Source organism: Thermobia domestica, chromosome 8 (assembly GCF_964235325.1).
Source record: "Thermobia domestica chromosome 8, izTheDome1.hap1.1, whole genome shotgun sequence".
In the NCBI taxonomy this organism is placed as follows: domain Eukaryota; kingdom Metazoa; phylum Arthropoda; class Insecta; order Zygentoma; family Lepismatidae; genus Thermobia; species Thermobia domestica.
Window position 1 is genome coordinate 264,977,064 of NC_137461.1, and position 17,955 is coordinate 264,995,018.

The following is a 17,955-nucleotide window of genomic DNA, read 5'->3' on the forward strand; positions in this document are numbered from 1 at the left end:
ACATAATAATCATAATAATAGGATAATATTCAATATGCATACTAATTTTCAAGCAATTAATTGTATCACAAATTAATCTATTTACATAATGATATGTAAATGTGCTCCTCATCTGCATTTAGATATGCAGATGAAGGAGAAGGACTTCGGCCTTCTACAACCTGAAGAAAATTATAAGCTCCCATATGCATATGCAGGGAGCTAAAAGAAAAAAAGACTTCCTGTTTTTATTTATAAAATAGAAGACGACAAATTACACGCCTAAAGTAAGTGTAATATTGAAAACAACTTACTGCATTTTCTTAACATTATTCATCTACACCCACGTACTAAATACAATAAAATTCAACATAAATCCTGCATCATTAATTTCAAAGGATATCAAGGTAATGTTTTAGTTTGATATTTGGCAGCCGCAGCAATATAGCTGTAATTCCAGGTTAGTCAAACTTATTCGCGCGAGTAAGATTTACAAGAAGCGTAAGATTATTTTGTGCCCCATATAATCCAAATATTAATTATCCAGAAAAATAATGTAATGTAAAACTGTTCGACATATTACGGAAAATTGTTGGTTGACCAATAAACACCTTAAAGTACTCTAGACTAACATACTTTCAACTTCTTTATTGCAATTACCAATTTTCAACCACACCGACCGTTACCCAACGTAACGTCCACACAGCAAAAAATGAGGCGTTCAAACAACACAAAATGACTGCCACTTTAGCGTGTTACTTGTGTGTCAATTCAGCACCAAGCACATCGCCTGCAAAGCATAACAGAAATACCTCGTTACTGACTGTGAATATTTGCATTGTTTTTTGTCGTTTGGTATAAGCAAAGCTTTGCGAAATATGTCTCGCATTTATGGCAAGTAACTAATAACATTATATGTTTTCTGTAATGGGTCATAATAATATTGTTGTAAACCTGTGAATCATCTGACAACAATTATACAGATAGCAGTACTTCCATCTATTTTCTTTATCTGTTATTCTTGTGTCTTAACACGTATGAACAGAAGATGGCAGAACTGTTGCCTATGTAACTGTTGTCAGACAATTCACAGGTTTCCAGCAATATTATTGTGACCGATTACAGAAAACATAGGACATTATTCGTTACTTGGCATAAGTGCCAAATATATTTCGCTAAGCTTTGCTTATATTAAACTATAAATACCAATGCAAATTCTCTCAGGTAATAACTAGTTATTTCTGATATGCTCGGAAGGCGACGTGCTTGGTGCTTCCATAGGTAGCGACCATGTCCCCATCAAAGTCAAACTTCATTGTTCTCCCAACACTCAGCCGAAGCCTCCTACTCAGAAGGTCTACTGCTACCAAAGGGCAAATTGGGAACAATATCACACGGATTTAGACACTGCAGTAAATACGCTCACAAAACCTAGTACGCAATGCGACGCATAAAGTAGTACGCAACGCATAAAGTAGTCCTTACGGATGCAGAAAAGGATTCCTATTTTCAAGATATATTTACACCTCTACCCGGTTGGCATACACCAGATCGGTTGCAAGCAACTATAAACCAATATACCGATGTAGCTTCTACTTCCTTTCTTCCGTCTGCTGATCATGATTTAGAACCAAATAATCCTCTAACCATGCCGATTCACCCCGAAACTATTAATAATACACTTAAAGGTAAACGGAATACTGCACCAGGATTTGACTCTGTTACATATGTACTCATCAGACCAGCGCCTGACTCTTTTCTACTATTTCTTAGCACCATCTATACCTTTATTCTGCGAACTGGATATATTCCACTCCACTGGAAATACCTAAAAGTGCTTCTCTTTCCTAAATCAAAGAAACCTCCATCAGAAGTCACATCCTATCGTCGTATTCATCTCACTAGTTGTCTCTGCAAAATCTTAGAAAGAATCCTTGTCCGTCGCATGCACGACCATCTTCACTCACATAATCTTCTTCCAATACACCAAGCTGGATTTCGACCAAATTTTAGTACTCAAAATTAATTATTCCGTCTCACCACAGCTATTTACAATCAATATAATACATGTTTTCCTTCTTGCCTTGTAGCATTTGATTTGGAAAAGGCTTTTGGTAAAGTTTGTCAAGCTGGCTTACTATATAAACTTTGTAACTACCTCCTGGCAACTTCGTATATCCGCTTCATACACTGCTTCTTAATAGGACGGCTAGGTTATATCTCAGTCAATGGAACGCTATTTCATTTTATCTTGTTGCAATCTGATTACCACAAGGCTCATCATTATCTCCTTTATTATATTTACTGTACGTCGCTGATCTTGTTGTACCTAATAACACCACAATATTTCAGTTTGCTGCCGACACTGCTTTTTCCACAACTGGCCGCACCGTACAATCTCTTAATAAAACCATGCAAGTATTCATTGATGTATTTGTGCAATGGTGTCATGTTTGGAGGTTGAATGTTAACTCTTCCAAAACACAAACCATAGTTTTCTTACCATGTCGACACCGTTCACGAGTACATCGAAACCCGAATCTACTTCGCCTTCAGGTTGATCTTACACCTGTTCCAGTTTCAAGTACACTACCTATCTCGGTGTAATTTTTGACACTCATCTTACCTGGACTCCACATCTCACCAAACTCACAAGTCAAGCGCAAAATCGACTTAATATTCTCAAGCGATTAGTGGGCACAACCTGGGGATTAAGGACACATACTGTTCTCAACACATATAAAACCTTCATGCGGAGTACATTAACCTATAGACATACAACCTGGGCATCTGCACCCCTAAAATTCTATCAAAAACTTGCTATACTAGAACGCCATGCTATACGCCTAGCATACCGCATAAGCCTACCACATCCAACATGTTTACTTTATGAGATGGTCGATTTTCCACCATTATTAACGCACCTGGAACAACTTCATATACGTTACATCAGTAAATGTTTTTCACAGCCCCATCCTATGATACTCGATATATGTACTCCGCTACGACCGTGACAACGATGCACCACCAACTTTCATTGACACGCCTCTCCAACACTTCATGACATTATATCATTTACAGTTAGATGATGACATGTTGGACCCCGAAATCTATACAATCTAACGACCGTATGAACTTTCATCTCATATCTATCCATCATATGCACAGTAATACCTATTAACAAGAACCTCCTCCGTCTTAATCAGTTCCTGAATCGCCCCGGGAACAGAAGATCACTCCTGGAATCATTTCAATCCATGTACGTTTAATATTAAGGTGATGAGTAAGGAAATAATAAACCTGACAACCCTTAGACCACCTACATTTTCATAGAGACAATTGATCATTACAACATTTACCCGAAGAAAAGGCACAACCCTTTAAACGGGACGACGAACAAAAAAATGATGCTTGGTGCTGAATCAACACACAAGTAACACGCTAAAGTGGTAGTCATTTTGTGTTGTTTCAACACCTCATTTTTTTAGTGTACGAAATGTGCTATAGAGAACGTATACGACCGTAAGTTTTTCGCTCCAAAAATGACCGAAGTCTTTTTTTCGCTAAAGTTTGGACACTCACGAAATTAGGAGCAACCCAAAGTAGAGATGCAAAAACGCCGGCTTTTTTGAATCGATGTTTTTTTTCACATAAAAAGCCGGCTTTTTTGAAAAAAAAACCGAGAATTTTGGAAATTTTGGCTTTTTTCATTTTCATGATTTTTCTATCCAAATAGCTTTCTTATAGTATATTCTATAGTTAGACAAGATTTCCACGACCTGAATGCCATATTTAGCTCTGTAATTCACCATCAAGATGGATGGAGCACATATTTTACGAATTAAAGCTAACATGAAGAATGTAGTATTTGATGGCAATTTTACAGGTTATTTAACTTTATTTTAACTTTTGAGTTATCGACATTTTTTTCCTTGTCTAGATCATTTTAGTTTGTCATCCGTGTTTCATTTCTAAGAGCTTAGTACTCCAGCTTCTAGCACGAAAGTTAAACTTACGTTTTTCTATATATCCGTTAAAGCATACGTTTTTCAATATGTCCGTCAAACCGTATTTCCACATTTCTGTTATACTGTAGTTGTCCAATGATTTAGCAATAATTTTCCAGATACAACCTTGAATACCAATTTATACAAATAATCAATAGCGGATTTAGAAAAGTACTTTGGGAGGGGTTTCTCTGATTGTTTCGTTTTCTAAAAAGTCCTAATTTTATTTGGGAGGTGCTTGAAGTTTATGAGTACAGGCATAACTAATATTTCGTTTCGTTTATATGTTTAGCAATAATCTTCCGGATACAACCTTGAAGATCATTTTATACTGAGAATCAGTGGCGAATTTAAAAAAGTGTTTTGGGAGGGGTTTTCTTACTACTAATGTTTAGTTTTTCTAAATATTCGTAATTTTTATTTGACGGGAGCTTAAAGTTTAGGAGTAAAGGCATAACTAATAGATATTTCGTTCGTTTTAGACATTCCACAACTTTGGAGAACAGGCTTCAGTCCGAAAGACCGATCCTCTAACCTTCGCAAAACCGTCACTGCTGGTAATTAGTAATAATAACGATTTAAAAACAATAAGAAAGGAAGTCGGCCAACTCCTACACTCCTAGTCGGCCAGTACACGCACTATTTCTACATTCTCAGATGGAATGAAGGAAGGCTTTGTCAGAATGGTCGAATGCTGGGTTGAATCCCGGACTTCCCGATAGAAGCGCAAAAGCCAACCACTCAGTCACGTTTGTTGTGTAGTTGTATTTAGCTTAACTTAAATATATTCCGTAGTCTTTTTTTTTTCTGTAATGATATGTTGAATCCTTCTTGTTAAAAATTCAGAAAACTTGAGGACTGGGTAAACCGTGATGGTGGTCAAGGTCGCCCATGTTGTGGTTTCCAAGGAGGGGAAGTATAAGCGACGTTTCAAAAATAGTTTCAAATTTTGCTGTAACTAATGTAAAAACCCTATTGGATTTTCAATATTCTGAAGTACATTTTCCTCTAGGGGGGGCAAGCGCCCCCTTAACCCCCCTGAAGGGCGCCCTTGATGGTGGTTATAAAAAACTTGACTGTAGAATTTCAAGAATATACAGAACCATGTGCAGCCTTTAATTGTATCATACAAATCTAAGTATTTCTCTTATGTTTTATTTTAATTTTATTTTGTTTCAAAAAGAGGGTATGGAATATTTTGAAGTAAAAATACTACATACAATTTTGCTAGTTATTTGTGTATTTTTTGAAAGAAGTTTTTACTCTTAGGGTTGGCTCGTTTACACCAGCTGTTTTTTTTAAATAACTGGTTTAAACTAAAAAAATTAAAAGAACAAAAATGCGAATCGTGTGAACTTCATAGTGACGTTTCACATGTCAAACCATCTGCATTAGTCTTATTTCCTTTTCACCTTTTAATCAAGGTGTCCCATGTTCAATTCTCGGTCGAACCACAACCCTTCTTTCATGTGTAAACCAAGTACTCTTTCGGATGTCACTTTAAGCGAAAGTCTTCTCCTTGATAACCTCGGTATTACGTAAGGATGTTAAGCCTAAACATACAAAACGAAACCAAATTATATATTTCTGCATGCCTGTTGTTTTATAAAGAAGTGAAGGTTGCTTAAATATATTGATTAAAATTGGTAAAATTTATCGATTGCCAACTTAGCTTCCAACATTAGCTTGGATTGGACTTTCAATGATACCTACATACTAAATTTGTAATTTAATACCTCAGTTTTAGAAAAATAAACACACTGCTGAACAAGACTGCACTTATTTAATATAAAAACACATTTACACCTGACGTTTCGATCTTCTATCCAAGATCCTCATCAGACGTGAGTGTACGTCTGATGAGGATCTTGGATAGAAGATCGAAACGTCAGGTGTAAATGTGTTTTAATATTAAATAAGTGCAGTCTTGTTCAGCAGTGTGTTTATTTTTCTGATTTTATTCGCAAGACGTTGACTATGATTGTGTGTCACTCAGTTTTAGCGTACTGATTATAATACGTTGACCTTTAAATTTTACATGCAAATTAAATTTTACAGGATTTTCCCGTTATTGTTTTACATTTAAAAGAATGACGGGATTTTCCCGATGGCTAGGGCGGGAGTTTCTCAATTTAAGAAATTTACTGACCGGACTTCTTTAAGTTTATGGGACCTCTTCCAGCATAACCCCGTTGTTGAATAGTAACACCAAGGCGAAACAAACTTATTTCTGTGAATATGTAATACAAATACATAAAGCAAAATATCTAAATCAAAAAACCTGGTTTAAACCCCAAAAAAGCCGGGTTTAAACTGTCCCCCCAAAACGGGTTTTTGGCATTTTCAGAAACAACCATGGTTCTTGCCAACTCTGCTTACTTTTGTATATAGGAGGTTAAAATGTGTTTATTATATACATTGGTTAATCCTTTGGAATTCATAATGTAAAAATGTTGAAGTAAAATTGTTTAAAATATCTTTTCGAAATTCATGGTTTACTTTCGAGGTTTTATATTATTATCGGCATCAACCACTAATTAAATGACTTTCTGTGTTATAGAGAAGCGAAACAAAGTCTACTGTATCGATTTAAAGCAGAATTTTGAAAAAAGCCCAAAATTTCCCAAGCAAAAAAGCAAAGCAGAAAAAACCGAGTTTTTTTTTTTCAAAAAAGCCGGTTTTTTTCCGAGCCCTTGCATCTCTAACCCAAAGGGAATTTAATTTCCCTCAAGTGCTGACGATATATAACTTCTAGCTATAAAATATTTTGCGAAACAGTACATCTGTCAAAATCAGCAGCAAATCAGGATGCTTTGGTGTCAAGTGGATTTGTTGAAAATCGTTTAGAAGTAAGACGGAGTAGAAGCTAACATAATTTACATCCAAACAGTGTATGATAGTTCTTTTTATTTCAGGTCATAGCTGAAAATCTTCAAACTGGCAATCTCTTTCGACTATTCCTACAAACAAAACTGTACATTGATATTTTGAAATTTACACTAGCTCCTGTTTATGGCCATTTTGCGGATACCTATACCAGTGAATTAGGTCTGTTAATTATGTACTTTATGGCCATGCTAATGAATATTTTAATATGTTTATCAACAATAGTACCAAATATAGTTCTAGTGGCATGTATACCATATTTATTCATAAACACTGCAGTAGGTAAGTGCATTTCTAATAGTTATAATATTATTAGTATTTTCAAATTATAGTATGTATAATTGGGATATCTTAGAGATCAATTCCGTCCCTCTGTTAATAGTTAGCGGCCGGTTAAACAAAACCAGTAAGCGACAATGAAACTGGTTCTTGACTGTGTTGATAGATATCAAATGTTAGTATTCACAAAAAGGGCACAACTGGTAGTGCTATATAATGAGTTGCTCAGAAGAAGAGAAACTTCTATGGTTCTGTGAAAATATGTTTCATGTCGGAATTAGCAAATATGTATTTTTATGGTGTAACTAATCTTCACGTTCTGTAGTGAGGTCCAAGTGGACAAAGCATATTTTATTTAACTTTGGTAAAATAAATGTATGATCAGAATAATTTTAATTTAACAATATCGATTCAAGCATAACTTCCATCTCCGTCCTTATCCTATGAAATTGAAGGTGCTTAATTCTACGGCCACTTTCAATTTCAATGTTGGGTTTGAATACATTTCTATAGAACAAAAACAATACGAGATAGCAATATGTTCTTCACATCAAAACAAGATAAAATTTTACTTTGCTTTTTCTTAGATGTGCCTAGTTTCGGAGATATTGGCGATTTTAGAGTTTAGTGAATATGATTTCAAGTTGGCTACACTGCGTCCCTAAACAAAATTAGGCGGTAAATGTAGCTTCTGTAGTCAATCCTCATAATTTGAATTTGCTACATTATCTTTCTTATTCACAACTTTTAAGTTTTATGGCTTACATCATAACATTTATATCCTTAACATTATAGTAGATTACATTCGAAACGACTTACTTCGTTCTCAATTGGAAATAATGACTTTTAATAAATGAATGAATTTACAAGTTGTCTTCAATATCTTTTACAATAACATTGAAAGTATTAGTAAGAATGAATTGGTAAGTTGTCTTGAATATCTTTTACAATAACATCGAAATTATTGGTAAATGTTCTGGAATTAAATTATGTTGTTACATCAAACTCGAAGAATGAATCAGTTACTGAGTTTTGAACCATGAAACTCCATTTACTCTTCCTTAAGATACATATTTTTTTTTTAAAATTCCCTCCTAATTTGTATTGAGGTTCCTTGTAAACAACTCTTTTTTTTTTTTCGAGCATGAGCTTTACTATTTTACAATTACATACAACTACTTAAGGCATATCAAATAGTCTGAAATTTAATTATGTTGTTACATCAAAGTCAAAGAATGAATCAGTTACTGATTTTTGAACCATGAAACTCCATTTACTCTCCCTTAAGATACATATTTTAAAAAATTCCTTCCTTATTTTTGGTTTAGAGACCACAAACTTCACGTTTCTATGTAGAGTAGTACGGCCTTGCCGTCGATAAATAAACCACTTTTATTAATAATATAAATACATTTTGACGGAAAAAAGCTTCCTTGTCATTGACTATGATAGAAAGATAGTTCACTTGTGCAAGGGCGCCCATCAGGGGGGCAAGGTGGGGCGCTCGCACCCCCTAAGAATAAATTGTACTTGGGAATATCGAAAACCCAATAGAATTTTTACATTAATTACAGCAAAATTTGAAACTATATTTGAAACGTTGCTTATACTTGCCTCCCATGGAAACCATAACATGGGCGCCCTTGCACTTGTGTGCTAACAGTATCCATAATACCATTCTTTATTATTATTATTCTGTTCCTTTTCCGTCAACATTTAAAAATTACTGAATGCGATTTCTTTTAGTTTTCTTACATCTGCGGCGACCACAAAAATGGTGCGAAATCTTACACTTCCTCTTCCAAACGCTATACTTTGACTGTCACTCACATTTGCCAAAATTTCACGAAAGCCTAGCCTTAGTCAGCTTCGTCTATCTTCGTCGAATTTTGGTTCGCTTCGAATTTGTGAACTGCAGTTAACAGTTTCTTCTGCTGCAGAATAAGGACGAAGTAAGCTTACCATTTTCGTCCATTTTCATGTAATTAAGAATAGGCTACGAAAGAATAGTTTCTACAATGTTTTGGGAGGGCTTAAATTTGATTAATAAAATGCAGTGTATTGATGTTTAGAAGTAGTATTTTGAGTTTGAGGTATAACTATTTATATAGTTTTAGCCTTATGACCTTATTGAAATCTACGTTTGTGGTTATCACACCTCGCCTCTCGAAAACGAAAACAGAATCATCATGTTTCCCGTCTCGACCCGAATTTAAAAATGTACTTGTCTCGTGGGCAACACTACGGGCATCATTATTTCACTATAAAAGCTCACACCCATAAAGCTAAAGGAGACCGATGAATAATGGATGCTATTTCAGTTTAGGTATCCATAAATTTGTAAAATTACAGAAGAAATATCGAACGTTATTTCAAAAGAGGAATATTTAGGTAATCAAAATATATGGAAAAATGAAATCTTTCCGTAGTCCATAAGCAAGCCATGATGAGTTGAATTCGTATGCCAATACTTGGTCTTAAATCTTGATTCGTAACGATAAATCTGTCACACATAAGGTATCTAGTGCTTCGCTTACACAAATATCTACCATATTTGACGCGCCTCCTTCCCTTGGGCGTAACCCCGTGCTTTCGCGCGGACCCACCAGCTTCGGCCAGCTCTGACTCGGTTAAATATCATTTGTGCTTTTTAACGTCTACCTAGCACACGTTGGTTCTTGCTTTTGGGCTCATTTTTACGGCATATGTTCGTACGACATATGTCATATAACAGTTAAATCCCTCCTAAAGTGAATTTGCACCCATAAAACAATTTATAAGTTAGTAATAGTACAATATGTAGTACAAAACAGATCGCTAAAAAGTTACAATAATACTGAGACAATCAAACGAAATCGTGAAGTTACTTCAGCTACTTCGACAGATTTTGCGCAGCTCTTCAATTGATGAGGCAATCAATTCAGTTACTTTTTCTTTGACGGACTCTGCTAAGTACGAAGTTTTACTGGCACACGGGCCGTACTAATATGAGCAAGGTGGCCCGAGAAGATTTCTTTTGGCAAGACGAACTTAGACTTCCGCATCCTGTTTGGTAGGAAGACTCAAGAAACCATTTGCGATCGCGAAAATTCGACCAAGGCCTACAGGTCCTGGGTCCCGTGATCCTGTGGAGCCCATGGCAATTGTCAAATACCGAATGTGGTCACTCCGGCACTGGAGATGCGTAATTCATCACGAACTCGTGACCTAGGATCGAACCAGAAATTAGCGCTTTATTAATGAACTAGCGTGCTCTTATTTAATAAATATGATGTAAAATAAACTAACGTCGAATGATTTTTTTATATGTAACCTTAAAGTTTTAATATTCACTTTTCATTTTAGGTACGCAAATTTTGTTATCTAAATATGAATCAGTTACTAGAAGACACTTGTGGTTAAATTTGTTTAACGTACGAGGAACCTGTATAGTTGGAAAATTTGTTGGTGAACAGATTTCTCCTATCATCCTCTGTTATTTAGGGTATGTATTTATTGGTATTGCTAGGGCCACAAGTCCCCAAAAAATAAAATTAATGAAAAGTAATTAGACAAGATTAATAGTTTCGGTTCCTGGCAGTGGCGTAACTAAGGGCTTGGGGCCCACCCCGCAGACACCATGGAATGGGGCCCCTTCTCTAGTCCTACATCACGATTTGGGGGCCTTGTGATGGCTTGGGGTCCCCCGCAATTCGGGGTCTGCGGGGCCCTTATTTACGCTCCTGGTTCTTGGGTCCACTTTTTATCAGTTCCTGAATGTGCTAATATCTCTTACGCAGTATTGCCAATTGAAGGAAAATCTCCGTTTTAAAGATAAATCTAAGTCTCTAATTCCCTGGAAGAATTTAGTGTAAGAATATGATCTCAAATGAACATGATTAAGGTTTAGTTCTAGTGTGTTATATCCACTATTTCAATCTTTTATGAAATAGAAAATCAAAGGCGGCTCCCCAGGGAAGTCACATCGACAGTGGCAGCGAAACCCATTTCCATTTCCTCCCCGTAATACCTTCCGGCTTTGAAGTTTCTTGCAATTTTTCACTTTGAAGACATTATTTAAATTCATGTGTGAGGTACAAATATTATAGAAAAATATAACAATGAATTTTGCATTACATAATCATGTATTCAGTATATGTCTTATATACAGAATTGTTCTTCTACTTCTTCTAAATCTTTTTCCCAGCTAGCTGGAGTCGGATCATTCTCTTTCACTTATTTATATCTTGTGTCATATCCACCGTGACACTACCCTGCATCATAATGTTCTTCACACAGTCTCTTCCACTCGGTGAGCTACGTATTCAGATAATCTTATTCTTATATGACTAAAACCATCGAAGTCTACTTTCTTCTAGCTTTTGTCTTATTTTCACTGCTCCCTGGATCACTTCATTCTTTATGTTGTTGTTCTGCATCACTCCACACATCACAGCAGCACCTACATCTACATAACATACAACTTCTGTTCCTCTATCTTTTCGTCCATATAATATGACAGATTTCACCATTGTTTTGTAAACTTTTACTTTAAGGAATACAATACTGCAGCCACTTTTCTCCATTTTATCCAAACGCTGCTAATTTTGCTGTATACATTTTCTTCTATTCCTGCATTTACCTGCAATGTTGATCCCAAGCACTTGAATTTCTTCATCATTATCACCTCTTCTTTGTCCACTCGTATTCTTGTATTTTCGATTACATTTTTGCTGAATGGACAATGTAAATATTCTATCTTGGTCAGGGCCAGCTCTGGGCAATTTGCCGCCCTGGGCAATGACATCATTTGCCATCCCCCTTCTCTAGAAAGAACAAATCTTAAAAAAGATTTTAAGTATGCTACTCCATCATTAACAACGAAGGGGAGAGAAAGAACACTCACACTCAGAGAGGCCTAAACACTACAAATACAATCATGTTGCGTTTATTTTTTCTGAAAATAATAATCTATTATGTTAGTGAAAGATACAGCGAACACACCTACAGAGGAAACATTGTTTTTTTTTTTTTTTTTAATATAGAATTCAATATCGAGCTTCAATTTCAATATTTGCAATTCCAACGCAAGTAGTTCTTTTATCTTTATTTCTTGATTTTCCTTCTACATCTATTAAAAATTTAAAAAGTTGTTTCCACTTTTAATACTAAATAACTCGTTTGTGACAAAGACAAGACTGTTTTTCATATCAAAACTGTGATAACTAACTAAATGGAACAGGTTTTTCGCTACTGCTCGAGAATTGAGTTCTTGTATTTGACAACAATCAAGCATTCATGTTGGAATTTGTTTGACCATTTGTTTTAGCACTGTCAATGACACCTTAAACCTTGAGCGGTGGACAGAGGGCGTATTGTGGAATTATATTAATTAATGAGAATTTGCGTCCAGTGAAGGGAAATATTAAAAAGTTCGAAAAGTTTTCAATATTTTTTATAACAATGAGGAATGTCACAGTGGAATGGACGTGTTTCAGTAAACTAGACAAGTGTTTAAAAGGGGGTGAGAACTATTATTTCTAAATATAGACTACAGCAATCTATTTTACAGTTGCTAAACAAATAAGAGATAACACAAGCACTTATATATTAAAAAAATAGTTGTTTGCAGTAGCGTATTTACGATTTTGTTTCGGGGAGGGCTTTGCTAACTTTCGAGAGGGCTTTGCCTGAAAATGTGAAAATTCTGCAAGATATTTCTTATGCTTTACTATAGTAAGATTTCGGGGGAGCTTAAGCCCGGAAGCCCCCTAAATACGCCACTGGTTGTTTTGTAAGATACTTTAACTCTCAAGTAAATCTTATGTAAGAGACGTAGCATGTAGCATGCTGCAGTAACATCGTCACTATAAGAACAATTACTGCGTTTGAAAAGTCAGGAAAGAAAATATATTAGAGTGAATTTATTGACGCCTTTCATATTAAAATCTGTCTATCTGAGATGTGTCCTCGGAAAATATGCAAAATATACTTCGGCTCCACACTCATAACCCTTTTACGAAGGAAGCCCTCCCTTTTGCTTAGGGAAAAGATGTAAATGACCTCAGCTGTGTTGCCAATTTTTCTGGCTAACAAGACAGAGCACAGCAAAGTCCCTGAAATAAATAATTGTCGCAACGCTTCCGTATTCAACAATTGAAAGATCTCGGCCGCAACAATTTGTCCCTCGTCTTTCGAGTAAAGTAGAAAACACACATCGACAGCAGCACCAGTTGGGGAACAGTTGAAATAGAATGTCTCTAGTAAAGTACAGCAATACAATACAATTGATAACATTTTTTTATTCGGTTATTTTGTTATACTTTAGATCAAGTGTTAATTCGCTGTATTCTAGGTATGTTTTTGTAACTTTCACACTTTGAAATTAAAATTTCGTTTGTTTGTACTTGGAGGTGGTGACTTTCCTTCTTTTTGCTGACCCTTTCTTTTAGACTGACCAGCACTAGATTGTATATACAAGAGCAGCAGATAGTGCTGAGCATCTATTTCCCGAGAGCAGTGCGCGAATTGTGTTGTATATATTTGAAGGGGAATAAAATAGTTCCCAGTAGGAGATAGTTGGTTGCTTCCTGAGGGAGCAATGTTTTAGTTTGTATCTTTTGTGAGTGATTAAAACAAATTAGAAAGAAAACTTGCCCCGGAATTTGCACAATGCCCTAAAGACATGAGTGGCACAAAGTGAGTGGTAAGCCCTGGTCCCGTGAAATATATTACACCACAGAGTTTAGGTTTTTGGGCTTTTTAAAAATTTATTTCTTATAGAAATCTAACAAATTTTGTGTTTATGCTGCACGCCAATTTAAGAAAATTTATTAATTTGAATTACTGCTTTAGCAAAATTATGCATTTACCTTTTCTTATTCTTTCTTTATCATATTTAACTGTTAGAACATTCTATGGGAATCGCACATTCCGATACTATGAAAAAGAAACAAAAAAGTATGCATATATTTGAATATTACCTCCTGGTCCAAATTTTTCTATTCTTCTTTTCTTACTTTTTGTTCGGTTCTTTAAAAGCATATTGTTTATTGCGCCTGCACTTAAAAGCATGGCTTTAGATTGATCCACCCTGTTCAAACATCTTGAGTAAACTGGAAAATTGACCGCGTTCTCAAACAACGGGCAAGACGAAGACTGAAAAATGACCATTTCTTTTCTTTTTCTTTAACATACCTACTTTTATGCTATAAGCCAGCTTACGGACAGAAATTTACATCATTTTACGGACGTAAATTGCGGCCCGAAAAATACACTAGTGTATGTTTGCCTTTATGCTGGTTTATACATACCGGTAATACATCATTCTGACGTCATATTTCCCAGTGTTCTTCTTCTCTTTCTAATTTTATGAAATGTCTCATGTCTTTCGAAAAGAGGTGTCGACAGTAGAGATAAACAGGGGTGCCCACAAGGAGGGGCTATTACGTAAACTGCGTCATTGAAATATTTGGGGGGTTAAAAATCTATATAAATATGTTTGAGAGGGTGTAAAAATTAATCGAAAAGTTTTCTTTTTTCATGGAAGAACACCTACGGATAGACAATTGAGGGGGGTGCGTCATGGACATGAAGGGGGTGGGCACCACTGAGATAAAAAAAATAGTAAGCAGCTGCGAAACAAATAAGCCAGAAGTTGAAAAAGACTTCAAAGGTTCACTCTGGAATTTTTCCCGTGTGTCAATAATAATAATAAAGTGCAGGTGAGCAACTAAATAAAGTTTATAAGGTTTTAAAAGTTCTGCAACGCTAAAATCGGTTGCAGATCTGTAATATTTTAATGAATTAATTTATTAGAGGACAACTTCGTACACGGGAAAGGAAACGTAATGGTTCAACAATGAAACCCTATGTTACACTACAAGTTTTAAGTCCCGTTTCCTATTGTGCCTACTTCTTACCCTGAACACATATTATTTCTGTATTTACAATTCTAATTTTGTTGCAAATATGTGTATTTTTTTTTTAAATATTAAGTTATTATTACTCACTGAATACTTGTGTTTTTCTCCTTCAGTGAAAATTTGACGTCGCTGATAATATTAATTCCATCTCTAATACATGTTGTTGGAGCATATTATGTATACCAGACTTTCTCCACGAAAGATAAAGGTAAGGTTGTTCTATTGTTTCTTAGTTACTTGAAGAATATTTTGAACAGTAAAAAAAATCTCATTGTGGTACTTCTATGTAAATTAGTCATTTGTCTTATCAATGACTAATTTCAAAAATCGGGATTTAGTTTCTTTTTATGTCCAGTACTAGGATTTCCTCACTATTTTATTGAGCAAACGAAACTTTTTTCAGAAAATATGGGCTGTTTTATTATTTCTCACGTTTTGCAGTTCTGAACTTTAAAACATATTTATTTAAGACTTTCTACGGTTAATGTTTAGCAGAAGGGGTCCAGCAATTGTTTCTGAAAAATGTTGCAATTTCGGTAATTGCTGTTCACATTATGTTAGTTTACGTTAGGTTAGGTTAGTTTAGGCGAGTTTAGATAAGTTTAGGTTAGGTTAGATTAGTTTATGTTACATTATGTTAGTGTAGGGGTCCAGCATAATTTTCCAAAAAAAATGATGGAATTTCGCTTATTTCTACTAATATTAGGTTAGTTTAGATTAGCTGAGGTTAGTTAAGGTTAGCTTAGGTTAGATTTGGTTACGTTATGTTAGGTCTAAGAACTTGTATTATACATTTCTTCTGTAAATTTTGTGTTTTTGGATCCCTTCTGCTAAACATAACTCCTTTCTACTTTATTATGCACATGGCTATGGTAACACATGTTGTACATGGCGTCGGCAAAAGTGTTTCAGAAAAAGAAGAGACAAAAAATGCTTGTGAATTACATTGAAATTAATTAATTACAATGGATGGCTTTGTACAAATCTGCATAGGTAAGTAAAAAATGGTATGAGAAGAACTTATATGTCCTTATATGTCCTTCAGCTACACAGGCTAACTTCCAACGGTCCAAATATTCTCCTCAGCCACGTATCCAATATCCTTCTCCTCATTAACGCATGATGGTCCAATGTCTCTCTTTTTTTCCCTTAATAAATCACCTCACTGATGCGAAGCATACTGCTCTAAATTTCACTAGATGCACAACTGGTTTTCTATTTCACTGAAATGTAGTCTCTTAAGTAATATTTCATTCACTAAGTATTCTTCCTGCTTTCTTCCCGAGGTAGGTCTAATGGCGGCGCGTGATGGAAAGAGCGTCCTCACTTGTTAATGTCTTAAATACCTCCCAGTCTTCCCTACTGCCGCCTACCAGAAAGAAGATCAAAGAAGATCATCGGCCTTACAAGAATATCTGACGATAGAAAGAAACATGAAATTTGCTCGAAGCAAAATCCGGGCAATACGGTGGGTGGTCAAACGTTCCAGTGGAACGGTTGTAAAGGATCGTTTGTCATCCACCATATTGGTTGGGTTTGGCTACGAGTAATTGTTCATATCTTCTTACATCTCAAGACATTCCTGTCCTGCAAACATTATGATATTCTTGAATAATTGCATGACTCTCACACACTGGTTGATTTTTACGGCATCGGAAATCAAAACTTAATAACTTAGCACGATACGACAACTATCTGAAATTCAGGGGTGAATATGTTCAAAAATAGTGTGTCATCTGTGCTGCATTTGAGGCAATATGTGTTTCAAATTCATTGTGTTGTCTTTATATTTACTACAATAGGGAAACTTACTTTCTGAACATACCTCATAAATAATAGGTAAAAGAACTACTAGTACACAATGTAATTAGAAAAGCATTAAAATTAGTCTCAAAGTGCAGTTTTCCATATTTCTGATTTCTTCGTTTATTTATTTAAAATTTAATGCCTGTTTTCATCATTGTGTCTATAGGAGATCTGGAACTCAAACTACCGTGTCCTCGTCAAGAATTGAACCCCTAGACCACTCAAACGGAAAGCACGTGGCTTAACCTTTTAGTTATTGAATGTCCTCTATGTTCTAATTTTGATATGACTGTTGCTAATTCATATCCATTATACTGGCCTTCTCAAACTTACATAATTAAATTTATTGAAGTAATCTTCTACTTTGTTTTATAAGACGAAAATAGCCCTGATGATAGTTCGAATACAAGTAATTAGAAACAAACCAATAACTTCTATTAGAATAATTATTTTGTATTTTTATTTTACTTATAGAAATTTATTATATATCTCATGAACATTATTTATTCATTGTGATTTTATTATTACTCTTTTTCATGTATTGCAGTTCAATTAAAAAGACCTAGTGGTTTTCGAGACAGAGATCTGATCCTTTCACGATTGTTCCGTAGAAATCCACTTCTGTTGTTTGCTATCACGTGTGTGTTTCATGTCCCAAATTTTACTTTCAAATCATGCTTAAAAGGTAATGAAAATAACAAATATTAATTTCTCAAATTCATGACAAAATATGAGGGTATTTTCAATAGTTTCCGGCCGCATCACTGGTACTAAGCCGTTAATAGCACATAGTGCTATTTGTAGAAAAAAACGTCCATTGGTGATAAGCTTTAAATGGCATATAAAGCCATTTATAGAAAAAATCGCCCATTGGTAATAAGCCTTTCATGGCATCTAGTGCCATATGTAGAAAAATCGCCCATTGGTAATAAGCTTTAAATGACATATAAAGCCATTTATGGAAAAATCGCCCACTGGTAATAAGCCTTTCATGGCATATAGTACCATCTATAGAAAAAATCGCCCATTGGTAATAAGCCTTTCATGGCATATAGTGGCATTTGTGAAAGAAATAATGTATCACTTTGGACTAT

At 35.2% G+C, this 17,955-nt stretch overlaps 1 protein-coding gene across 2 annotated transcripts in view; it reads left to right on the plus strand.

Annotated features, from left to right (window-relative positions):
- Positions 1-17,955, plus strand: part of LOC145692010 (uncharacterized) — a 58,189-nt gene that overhangs the window by 28,473 nt on the left and 11,761 nt on the right. Inside the window, exons 3-6 of one of the 2 annotated variants that reach the window (XM_081767309.1) lie at positions 6,902-7,154; positions 10,497-10,635; positions 15,169-15,263; positions 17,409-17,546. In XM_081767309.1, coding sequence (XP_081623435.1) covers positions 6,902-7,154; positions 10,497-10,635; positions 15,169-15,263; positions 17,409-17,546 — 625 coding nt within the window. The remainder of the gene's footprint in view (positions 1-6,901; positions 7,155-10,496; positions 10,636-15,168; positions 15,264-17,408; positions 17,547-17,955) is intronic. The other variant, XM_081767310.1, reaches the window with a different exon arrangement.